At 39.6% G+C, this 12,720-nt stretch overlaps 1 protein-coding gene across 4 annotated transcripts in view; it reads left to right on the top strand.

The window, feature by feature from the left end:
- The first annotated feature begins 6 nt into the window (after positions 1–6).
- Positions 7–12,720, top strand: part of SLC44A3 (solute carrier family 44 member 3) — a 40,732-nt gene continuing 28,018 nt past the window's right edge. For 2 of the 4 annotated variants that reach the window (XM_015636120.1, XM_015636118.1), the window contains exons 1-9: positions 7–37; positions 235–342; positions 2,813–2,955; positions 3,388–3,524; positions 4,961–5,054; positions 6,412–6,581; positions 7,109–7,198; positions 7,832–7,956; positions 9,632–9,818. In XM_015636120.1, the coding sequence (XP_015491606.1) occupies positions 20–37; positions 235–342; positions 2,813–2,955; positions 3,388–3,524; positions 4,961–5,054; positions 6,412–6,581; positions 7,109–7,198; positions 7,832–7,956; positions 9,632–9,818 (1,072 nt within the window). In that variant the 5' untranslated portion in view covers positions 7–19. Of the gene's footprint in view, positions 38–234; positions 343–2,812; positions 2,956–3,387; positions 3,525–3,553; positions 4,550–4,960; positions 5,055–6,411; positions 6,582–7,108; positions 7,199–7,831; positions 7,957–9,631; positions 9,819–12,720 lie in introns of those variants that run through there. The other 2 variants (XM_015636122.2, XM_033516505.1) reach the window with 2 other exon arrangements.

The following is a 12,720-nucleotide window of genomic DNA, read 5'->3' as shown; positions in this document are numbered from 1 at the left end:
CGGCGCGGCGGGCGCGGCCATGGAGCGCCGGCGGCAGGTGAGCCCCGCCGGAGCGGGCCCGGGACACCGGCGGGGACAGAGCGGAGTGCGGGGACAGCGCACGGCACGGAGCTGCCGGGGGCTCGGAGCTGAGAGCGCCAAGTTACGCGCTTGCTCAAATCTCCGCCTTTTGGAACTTGAGTTAATTTCACGGGAAGTTTGTTCTGCTGTTTTCTTGAACTTTTCTCTCTTCAGGACTCTGGAGACAGTATTTCTGAACTACAGGAATGGAGACCAGTCATCTACAGAAAGTGCACAGACACTCTCTGGCTGCTCCTCTTCTGTCTTTTCTGGGCTGGTTTGGTAAGTACGCACGTTTGTTTGTTTGTTTCCCGGAAGGACAAATTAGATTCGAAGTTAATGGGGCTCTGCATCGCGTTACACTAAATCTGAACTGAAATTGTCACGGGCACAGGTCCTCCGGACTGCCCAGGGATAGATTTTACCTTTGTGGTGGTGCAGTGCCTTCTTGTGGCGTCTGTAACACTTCTAAGTTCCGCCCATATGCTTTAGGTACCACGTATACACACTGCTCGGTTATTTAGAATCCTCTTTTTTTGTACATCAGTCCCGGCTCTGACTGGGCTCTTTATTCTACTTGTTCATTGTAGCCTTGATGTCTTGTGACACGTGTCCATGAGATGCGACATTAAGTCACTATCTTAGAACAGCGTGCAAGCTTCAGGGAATAGGTTTTGTCTTTCTGAAGCATGACTGGGGTTTTTAATGATACGTCTCAGCCTGCTCAGCATTCTCTTAAATACACTTTTTAATTCCATGCATAGTAACTTTTTAAATGGACAATGATGCAGAATATTACCTACACATTTTGAATACTGAATAAGTGGATGGTGAACTTTGTGAGCAGGATAGGGGTTTTTTACCTGCTGTCTAATCCTTAGTGCTTTGATGAGTGGAGGGGATGCCACAAATGTAACCTGTCAAAGAGTAAGGATTTAGGATTTTTGTTTGGTTTTTCTCACTGTTTTTATTGATCACTTTCTGTGAAATAATTTATTGTATACATTTATTTGTTTTCTTGTGTTTGGTCTTTAAAACATTTAAGAAAATGCAATGACACTAATTTGTTCACAAAAATTGAAATCACATCAATAGTTCTGTGGAAATGGGTATCATGGCCATGTGCAGATAGACCCCTGCAGCTATTACTCTGTTACTTAACAATATGGCTTTTATCCAGCATTCTGCATTTAAAACAAAACAAAAACATACACAGTGGACCTGTAATGCCCATATTTAGAGGGAATACCAGAATTTTTCTAAAAGCCTGTTTCAGCTGAGGTACAGTGCCAGCTTATTTCTTGTTTTCCTTCTGAGAACATTTTAATTATTAACAAATACTTGCTCTGTAAACAAACTCGATCTGGAAATATTTTGTTATTGTAACAAATCAAGTCCACGAGTAGTGTGTTAGTTTGAATTGAGGATCCTCTACAAAGATGTCCATATTGAGACAGCATTAACATGCCATCATAATTTTAGAAAAAGTTCTGAACTAGTAAGACTGCAAAATAAGAATCTACCATAAGCAAAAATTGTATTTTTCTCAGGACTAAAGAAGCACATTTGTACATGTTTGTGTATGAGAAATGGTTTTGCCCAGATCCAGTCTTTAGTCATAAGTACTAAAAGAAAAACAAATACAGGCTCTAAAGCTTAAGTAAGAGGGCAGTTGTGCTGGGTCTGATGTGTGCAATCTGTCTTGAGCACAGCCAATATTCAGCTATTCATTCAAAGCAGCAGTGGTTAATGTGGGACTGAGAAACCTTGCTGCTGGTGCCAGCAGCTGGCACATAGCCATGGAGCTTAGTGATTGTCCTTGGGTGTGTGAGATGTGACTTGCACCCCGTGGGACAGAGGAGAAACTTGCATCACTGAATTCTTCATCAGCTGGAGTGATGGGGAGATAAGCCTTGGGTAAAGTAGCACTCAGGACTTCACCAGTTTCACAGAATTGCTGCTCTTCTTGGCACTTGCAAAGGTTCTCTGGAAGGATTGTTTTGGCCCTCACGATGTACAGTGGGGTTTAAGCTACATTCCTAGACAAGGTGTTTTATTTTGACTAAGGATTGCTGCTGCTTGGCCAGCAGAGGTATTTAGCTGCTTCTGAAGTTTACAGGAAGATGATCTACTGGAACTTTGGTCTGACAGCAGAACAACTGAAAGGTTAGGGCACTGTCACCTAAGTGCACAGCGTGGCTTTCTCCAGGTTTTTCACATGCGTTAAAGAGTGCTCCTTCCTGAAATTTCAGGTAATCTCCTTTTTTAATATATTTTGTGTTTAAAAATACCTCTGATTAAATTCAGTAGCAGCTACAAGGGCCCATCATAGCAGCAGTTAAATTGCCTGAATGTGTCTTGAAGGTCACCCTGTAAAATGAGATGCAGTGAGCACATGAAAAATTACCATTTGAGTGATCTTGCCCAGTGAGATACATGAACATCACTAGGGACAGTGTTTAGCACCTTAGTAATGCTTTCCTCTTATTTTAATCAGGACGTCCATCTTTCTTCTCCTGTGTTATTCTGCTTAATTAATATACTTCCAACAACAGATGAATGAAAGCTCTAAGGAAGCAATAGGGCTAATCTTGCCCATATGACTTGCTCTGGCCTTGTGCTGAGGGGTGAATTTTAGATTTAACTGTTTGCAACAAGAAGGCAAAGATGTATGACTTAAAAAAAATATTGATTGAACGAGAAAGAAAAGCCATGGTAGCATGCTGTCACATTAAAACAAATATTTTAACAGATGTTTATAAGTGGCTATGCTGTGGTGGCTGGTGCTGCAGAAAGGCTTGTGCTTGGATATGACAGCTTTGGGAACATATGTGGTCGGAAGAACACTCCTGTAGAAGGGGCAAATCTTTCTGGATTGGATATGACTAATAAAAAGTAAGTACATCAGATAATGTCTAAATAAATCAAATGTTTGAGAACTTAGTTAAATACACATCTTCTAGTTGTCAGTCATATATATCTGTGTATCTACACTGTTGTACTGAAAGGCAAAAAAGGTGGGAATAGTGCAAAAGAAATTAAGAAGATAGAATTCGAAAATGTGCTGCATTGTTATGCTTGATACAGCTGCCTTCTTAAAGAGGATCTTAAATGGGACATCAGCCAAACAGGCAGTCATTCTATATGGAAAATCTTTGTGCTTAAGGATGTTGCATGCTGAAGTTCCCAGTAATTCCACTGACTCCTCTGGCAAAAGTTTCACTTGCTTTGTAGCACTTTAAAAAAATGGAAAGAAGGTTCAGAATTTAAACTTATAAAAAACCAAGAAAACTTGTTTTTTGAGAAGAGGATTTTTTTTCTTTCTAGGTATGTATTCTTTCTGAATTCATGCAGCCTGGAAATACAAAGCAGCAAAATCAGTTCACTTTCCTTGTGCGTGTCAAGTTGTCCACAACAGCAACTCAACTCTTTGGAAGATCTCCAGAGTTTTGCAAGGAATAATGGTGTGCCACAGGGAATATGAGTACCTTAGTGTATCTGTAGAACAGTTGAGCAGCTTCCACTTTGTTTTTATTATATTTCTTACACTAGGGAGTCATATCTTACCATTAATTTCCTGAACAGCTGATGGTAACACAAAATAAAGTTACTTGTTTCTTCTTTATTTCAAAACCATAGTTTCTAGAAATGTTACGGTTCTCTTATGCAAATTAGAAAGTTGTTCATTAATTCCTGCACAGTGCTGGGATTATGTAGCAGAAAACTGACTGCTGAGAATGAACTAGTGAAGTTTGGTGGGGGTGCTAGGAGGTGACCAGAGTTCATATGCTGTTTGAGACTCTTGTCCAACTGGTTCCTTTATATGTAATTAAAACTATGGTGGAATTATTAATTCCGTGAAGACACAAGTGGATTTATCCCTCTGGACATCAGATCCCAATGTTTGCTATTCCATTTTGTTGCAGTTTAACCCCAGCTGGCAACTCATTACCACACAGCCACCCACTTCCCAGCAAAACCAGGACACACCTAGAAATTTTATTTGATTCTGGCGTTCAAGATGAAAATGCTGTCAGAAGTAGCTGTTGTATCAAAGTGGCTCCAGTTTATTAATATCCAACATGTAAATAAAATAATCTGTAGCCTAAGCCTTATTTCATGGGGTATGTATAAACTTCAGACCATATGCATATTAATGGATATTTTTGTCGGAGGTCAGTGTCCCATTCTTTTTTTTGTTTGTTTTATTTGGCAGGGATTGCTATTTAAATTGACAATATTTGTTTTAATTTAATTTTGGGGTAGTTTGCCATAATTTTGTATGTGCAGAAAGCTGTAAACACCTGTGAGATTATATAAGTATTTTCAGTCTAACTAAACATAATTGCATCAAATTCCAGCTAAAACTGCTTATATGTTTATGTCAAGGCAGGGAGAAGTCTTGCATTTTGAATGGCTTGGATGTACCCAGCCTTTCTTTCCCAGAAGTGCTGTCTAATGGAGCAGAGTCTTGTTAGCAGAGTACCTGGTAATATTTCACCTAGTTCCCAGCACAAGTTAGGTTTCTGGATACATATATCTATTCTATTCTAACTCAGGAGGGCCTAGTTCTATTGTAGCTTCCATCATTCCAGGTTTTTCTTTTACCCTGATGAGCAAGGATTAATAGCCAAGTATGGCACTGTGGAACAAAGAGTGTGCCTGCCCTCCAGGAACATAAGTGGTAACTGTAGTTAAGTCTAGAAGGCAAAAGATTCTGCAGAGATTGGCTGAGATTTACTCAACTACCTAATTTGTTATTCACATTCCCACTGGAATATCAGGGATGAAAATGGCATTCTAAGGGATCAAACCGGAAGTGCAAACAAAACTTAGCTGTAAATGTGTTTTTTCCTCTCAATTTTTTGCTAACCTTAAGTTACTTTTTGATTTTTTTTAGGTTCTTTTCTTTGTGTTTACAACCTGAATGTTTCCAGTTACACACTAAATCCAAAGGCAGCTCAGCTGTGTCCTACACTGCCAGTTCCACCAAGGTGAGAATGACTGGGTGCTTTACAACCTCCTTGAGTCCAAACAGCTGCTTACGGATTGTTACTTTCGCATATTTTGTATTTGTCTTGTTGCTTCACAGTCAGGATGGTTTTGCTTTGTTTATTTATTTTTGTCCATGTATCCTTACAAGTTCTTTTATGTGCCTGTGAACATGCCAGTGTCCTATCCCACAGAATAAACAAGGACTGCATTCCTTTCATTCCTCTATGCTTTAGAGAGTTTTCCCTCTCCGAATTAGGAAAAAGCACTCCATATGAGGAACAGCTTAGCTCCTACACAGACTTTTGCTTTCTCCCTCAATGCCAAGGATGTGGTCTTTGGTCTTGCTTCTTCTCCTGAGCCCAGAAATTTCCATCAGAATAATTTTATAACCAGATGGCTTGAAGCACAGATCTGTGGATGGTGCTTTGTCAAATCTGGCACTTGTGAGTCAAAATTCTTAAACCCATGATTTTAAGTTCCACTGTGTCATGAAAACACAGCAGAGAATTGGAATCTCCTTGTTTGCAGAGCTAACTCTGCTCTGCTCTGAGCAGCAGAAAATGGAAGAACAAAGTGCAGAGAGCAGGAGATATGTAAAAACATTACATACTGCGGATCAAAAGACAGCATGTAAATTGATGAAAAAACATGGCATGTTTCATTTATTTCCTCAATTCTCTAGGCCTTTTTTGGCTTGTCAAGGAACTCAGCACAGTTACTCATCTTGCACAAAAGTATTACGTAGTAGAAGCAAAGCTAGTTGTGAAACTTTTAGTTGTTGGTAACAACCCCTCTCCTTTTCAGGTATGAATATGCCGTTGACTGTTGTAGGGCAGCACTGCCAAAGCAGGACAATAAATAAATACAAGAAGCTTGGCTGGGAGTGCCATATAATTTTGTATAACTATTTGGTACCGTTGATTGTACCTTACAAACATTGTTTTGGTGTGGCTTTTAGAATGCTTAAATATAATAAAAACAATACAAAGTGTTTGTGGTCTGGAATTATCTACAAGAGCGTAGGTTACAGCTATGTTAGCATGAACTTTGCTTTTACACAAACACATGGGAGCAAAGCAAGTGAAGCCAGACTAGAATGGGAATAGGAGCTATGTGCTGATGGTGATAGTTAATGAGAGAGTTATTAATTTCTTTCCCCAGGCTGATCTTGGATGGATCTGTTCTGGTGTAGTGATACGGGCACGACACTATTAGGAGTTTATTTTGCAGATGATACAGAAAACTACTCTTTATAACAGAGTGCTCTCTGTGGAGAATGGCAGGATGGATCTTTGTGGCTTTTACTGTTTGTCCAGTAATTAATATTTTTTGCTACTTTTGTTTTTAACCTTTCAGTAAGTCCTTTCCATTATTTAATCGATGTGTTCCACAAAATCCTGAATGCTATTCCAAATATGCATCTGTCCTAATACATATGGTTAATGAAATGGATATTTTTCACCGAATTCTGAGTGGAATATTGGCAGGAAGAGATACTGTGATAGGACTGAGTGTCCTTGCACTAGGTAAGGTTATAAGTAAAAAGTGAATAATGATATTAAATTAAAAGGTTAAAAAGTTTCTTATAGGTCTATATGTTTAATTCAAAAGTGGACTTTTTTAATATTTTCTGGAAAGAGTTATTTTTAAGGAGGAGTGATCAGGTTTTATCAGGAGGCATTTAATAGACTGGCGAAATGCAGATCTCTATCAGATTCTGTGCTCATGGTTAAATACCTCATTTTGGGGGATGGTAAGAAATTGTTGATGAAAAAAATGACATCAGCATGAATACTTGAATTTAAATCTTACACAAAATGTTATTAAAAAGCTGGTATTTCCTGTGGTGAATACATCAGCTTTAAGTTCCTTATTTTTTAAGTTAGAGGTAACTGTGTGCTTTAAATGTTAAAAAGGTTGCCAGTTTTACTAAATGCCTTTGCTTTTAAGATTATGGTTTAAAAATAAAAGCCAAAATTCTACAAGAACCTTAAATTTATATTTAAAATAAAAAGGGATGTAACACTCAAACTTACTTTATATATATTTTCAGCCTTCTCTTTGATACTGGTTTTAGCCTTCAGATTCATTCAGACCCTCCTCATCCATACTCTGATTGCGCTGGTTGTATTCGGGTTGCTGTGTAAGTATATTTACTGTTTCACTGTGCTGAAGGGCTGGCAGCTGAACAAACAGCTATCCTTTTGTTCCATGGCCATCCTCAGTAACCTTCAGCTTACCACAGTCATTTCCAAGCTGAGGCCTGCTTGCCTTTTTGTGCCAAGGTCTGGCTGTGCTGTTCCAGCGGCCGAGTGTTAGGATGATGGTGATGTTTATTGTTTTTGTAGATGCCTAGAAACAATGTTTCTTTTGGCAGATGAATGCAGTTATGAAAACGCTACTGTTTGAAAGAATGCTTAGTGGACTCTTATACTGCCTGCTTTAGGAAGGGAGAGCCATAGGAATGTGTCTGGCTAAAGCTTGTCATTCCATGAAAGTTAGCTTTGTATCTCCACAATGAAATTACATGCCTGAGCCTTAGGATAACTGCAAGAAATCCAAATGTTCTGCTGTGGTTTTACCTCAGACTGACAGGCCACTATGGGAAGTTTCTCTGTGAACACTGATCCTGTGCCTCACGTTGCTAATGAGAGTATTCCCAAGCCGAGTGTGGGACAGTGGGGAGGGCAGGAGGCTGGGAAGGGAGGCCAGGCAGGCACCAGCCTGCCAGCAACAGCGTGCCCTGCCTGCCCTCACACTGCTCTGCTCTGCTCAGTTGTCTCAGGTGTTCTCTGGTGGCTCCATTATGACTACAGGAGTGACCCCAGCACTGAACTGGAAACAGAAAAGGAAAATGCAAAGTTTCTACTTGGATATGCCATCTTCTCAACAATAGTTACTGTAAGTAGCATTTTGCCCTAAGCAATGGCAGAGGCTGTAACTTGAAAACTTGAACTACAGTGGTTCTGCAACAGTAAAAATAATTTCTAATTCTTTTCAAATTGGAAAATGAGAATACTAAGATTTTCTTACATTCATTCAAATATAATCATGAAATCATAGAATGGTTTGGGTTGGAAAGGACCTTAAAGATCCCCAGTTCCAACTAGATTTTCAGGCCCCCATCAAAACTAAAAGTAAAATTTTATAACTTCATGGTGGAACTTGTTTGTCAGCCTTGCCATACTTCAAACCCATACAAACATTGTTATTATTGTTGGTGTAAAAATGTAAGAATTTTGTTCCATCCCCATTGTGTTCTACATCAGCTCACTGAAAAATCATATTGAATAAACACAGAGGCACTGGCTGAGTACGAGCATGAGATCTGCAGATTCATCCTACCCTGCCAGCAGGAAAAATGGGTAGCAGCTCGTCTAGACAATGAAAGGGGCAGTGAAACACAGGCAGCAGTGCCTAGACCTCATGTTATGGGGTTAAATTCTGGTTTTCTCTCACTTATCTTGTTTTACAACAGAAAATCTTGTGGCTTGCAACTTCTTACGTGATTTTTTTTTTCTCTCTGATGTTGCAATGTTAAAAGAAGCCATTGGTCAGTTTGAGGGTACAGTCAATTTATACTTCATGAGACATTTGTCAAAGCAATTGTCCTGTTGTCTTAGAGATGAGTAAGATCCATATGGAATTTGCCAGATATGAACAGTCTGACAGCTTACAGTGACAAATATAAATGTGTCACAGATCAGATTGTTTCTTGTGTCCTCTATAAGTTATGATCTTTTGCATCTGCTGATACTAAGGAGGTAAGAAAAAGTTTCTTTGAATGTTTGTGTGTTCCAGTACACAACCGACTTGTTTGCAGAACTGTGGGAACATCCACTGCTGCAGGTTATGCTTCTCTTCAGAGCTGGTGGCTTCTTTCTAGAGCACACAGGAGAACCAGTGAAGCAACTGTCACTGGTTGTATTTATTGTTTTAAAGATTTCAACCTCTCTTTTAATTGCTGTTCAAAGTTCCTTGCCACATACAAAGAGCTGGGGATATTGTTTGATTTTTGACTTGGGGTTTTGCTATTGGCAGGTTGGGTTTTTTACCTTGGGAAGATAATTATTTATTTTAGAAGTTTTCATTTTATGTCTGCTTTGCTCCCAGACATACATTGCTCTCAAACTAGTTTGTTTGTGGACTGCAGGAAAGCACTGGTGGTTCTACCATTGCAAAAGTGAACAGTGGCAAGCTGACCTGAGTAGAAAGAAAGTTTTAAAGTTCATGACATGCAGGGTATGTGAAAGCAATGTTTAGTGCGCAATGTATATTTATGTTTGCTATAAAGCAAAACAGACTGCTTTCGTTAGATGAATTAAAGTGTTATGAATCTTATTTTCTTTAAAAAAACAGCAGCAATTATTGCAAGATACCAGATTTTAATCCACAGGCTCTTTGAGAACCTAGGCAGTGTCTTGGAAGGATTTTCTAATGTGTAGTAAGATTGTATTAATTGCTTTGCTGTCATGTCTTTGTGAAATCTGTGTCCTCTGATCCCACATTTGACAACCCTGATAGTTTTCTTGCGGTAAAACCCCAACAATTTGTCTTTTTTTTTCCCCTAAAACAGGTTGTTCTGCTCTCCCTTATATTTGTACTAAGAAAGAGGCTTCAGCTTGCTGTACAGCTCTTTCGAATTGTTGATAAAATCATTGGCAGAATTCCTTTCCTCCTCTTCCAGCCATTCTGGACCTTTCTGATTCTCGTTGTGTTCTGGGTATTTTGGGTTGCTGTACTACTTAGCTTAGGAACTGCAGGTAAGTATATGCTCTTTATGTTTTTTGACTGAGTGCTATCCACTTCCTAAGCTCTCATCTTAAATGTGGAAATTGGGTTTTGTGTACAAAATGTGGGCTAGCATTGTTACACAGCTGAGTTACTCATTCTACTTTGTTTTATTTCTCCTTTGTTGGAGTCTTCTACATTGGCCTTTTGCTTCCCTATGTGGACTTGAATTTTGTTCCTTCTCATTTATTTGTTAATGGTGGTAGGCACTCTATATGTTTGGTGTACTTAAGTGAAGAAAGCAACAGAAAGGAGGAGACAGCTTTTAGTGTAATTGTCACAAAATGAGGATGTTTGTCTCCTCTTACCATAAACCATGTTGAATTGTCACAGAGGCAGAACATTGCTTCAGAGCAGTAGTTCAGGGACAATTGCTATAATTTGGACTAGTACAACAGTATTTGGATTAATCCAGTGGTTCTTGCAGTTGCAGAGGAGGTTCTCTGTGGAAAGAGTCAAGCAGTGTGAAGTGAAAGATCTGGCAGAACAAGATTTTTAATATGGACATTGTATCACTGAGGGATATACCACTGTAAGATCTGTCACTGATTGAACCAGAGTAATTTGGATGCTGTTCCTTGGCCCAGCACCATGCCATTGAAGTGAAAGAGACATAGTCCTTCTGTGGACTTTACCCAAAGAAGTGAAGCTAAAATCTGTGTAGCTCTGGGGGTAACTCGCCATGTACACAGCAGCCCCTGTCCATGAAAAGCATCAGGATTTGGGGGCTGGTATTTTTTAAATTTAAATTTCTAGGGCCACTGTTAGGAGACAATTGTTATTCTTTGGGTCAAAGCTGATGTAGAATTAATGTGGACAGAGACCATTGTTTATAGGTTTTATCTTTTCAGAAACTTGGCAGTGATTGTTGTCTGGGAAACCAAATGCAGTCTAAATCTTCAAATGTTTGTGTGTTACTGTTTTACTTTGTGTTTCCACCATCGCTTGAGACAGTGACTGCAGTAACTCCTTAGGACAGGCTTACAGATCCCTGCTAGGCAGGAAAGCCTCCAGTTTTTCCATAGCTGAGCCCATTTGGCAAAGCTGGCTGTATTTCCAACCTCTATGTGTCAGGTACTTCACTTCTCTTCTGTCACAAATGCTTCCATCTCAGTTGATTCTGACTCTTTACAAGAGCCACTTCACTCCTAACATGAGAAGCTGTCTGAGTCCATGCTGGCATTGCAAATCACACCCATTGTTTAGGCTGGACTGGGATCTGTTTCCCATCAGCTTTCATTGGAGAGTCATACAGATTTGCATGTTTCTGCTGCCTTGAGTAGCTCATGTCTGTCAGGAATGGCTGCTTGTAGCAGCTCTTACCCTGCTTTTCCTGAAAAGGGCCAGACATGGCATGGCCAAAAGTCTGACCTGCAGTTTATTTGTGAATAAACTCACAAGATAGTCACTAGATGTCACTAGATGTCACCTCCTCACTAGATAGTCAATCTGATGCCCTTTGCTTTAAATGTCATGGATATTCCTTCTCCACACTACTTTGAGTTAGATTTTCCCAACACAGAAACAGCATCATGTGCTGGACACAGCTCTGTGTTGTTAGTTTTTCTGCAAAATCTTTATGCCATTTATGTAGAGATCAGACAGGCAGCAGTAATTTTGAAACTGGCCTTGTGGGGTACCTTCAGAACATGCTTTATAGAAAGGAGCATCTCCTGAGCTATCAACCAACTGTTCATCTCATGCACCTGCTTCAGTCAAATACAATTTAAGATAAACATTAACTGTAGTAAATAAACAGAACAATAGAATTAATTACAACACATATTTTCTAAATATATAATTAACAAGATATATGAGAGAAGATATTACATCCTTGATGTTAAAACAAGCTGACTTGATCTTAATATGCACACATAAGGATGTAAAGCTTGCCCTTGTTATATCTAAGTTTAGAAAATTCCAGGTGAGTCTGTTGTATTGAAAAGCTTTTGGAAATGCAGCAGTCATTAGAAAAGTAGAAATATTTTAGCTCATGTGACAGAAAAAGCTTGATTATAAAACCAGGTTGGGAAAGCATTTGGTTATTTTCTGGATGCTTTTACAGACTTTGCAGGAAAATAGTGACTTGCACATTATAACCAAAAGCAAAGTCCACATATATTCACAGGGGAGTAAAATACAATGAAAACTGCTTTTGAGAGGCTTTTTATGCTTTTCCCATATTGTGCCATTTTCCTTCATTGATTATATTCTGTTTCCTGCTAGGCATTTTCATTTAACTTTTTTTCTTTTTCCTCTGCCTTCTTGGAGAGTAGGATTCAAACATTTTGTGACCTGCTGTTATATTCATAGTGGAGCACACAACTCAAAGGTATACCTGACTCAAAGGTATTTTATGTTTTGTCTTCTCTCTAGCTTAACAGGAATGCTGATGTTTCCAGCAAGTGATGCAAACAGTGCAGTACAGAGGGCAGCATAGGCTCGCTGCACAGCAGAGTGATGCTAAAGTTTCAGCTTTGAAAGAACAGACTTTTCCCAGATTTAGCATAAGAAGAGAAGGTCATTTCCTGGCACTTAACTGTCAGTATATCGCTTATATGAGCAACCTAGTAAAACACAGGTTTTAACGGAGGTATTCTGGCAGGGTATTTTTAGTGCGGACTTCAGTCCTTGTAAGATCCTCCTGTTAGAAGCATGTTAGTGTTTAGAAGAGGACTTGTGCACGCGATGAATACCCGAGTCACTTCTCAGTTAAAACGAATGCAGATGGAAGGATGTCGCTGTGCTCGGGAATGTCTCCGGTAGGCTGGGAGCTGTGTCTGTCCCTGCCGTGCCGCGGTGGCGTTTCAGCGGGGTGTCGGACACTCGCCGCCTGCCTGTCGCCGTGCGTGTGGCCGTGCGTGTGGCCGTGCC

Source organism: Parus major, chromosome 8 (assembly GCF_001522545.3).
Source record: "Parus major isolate Abel chromosome 8, Parus_major1.1, whole genome shotgun sequence".
Lineage (NCBI taxonomy): Eukaryota > Metazoa > Chordata > Aves > Passeriformes > Paridae > Parus > Parus major.
The sequence above is the reverse complement of the archived record's forward strand: the minus strand, read 5'-3'. Positions and strand labels throughout refer to the sequence as shown.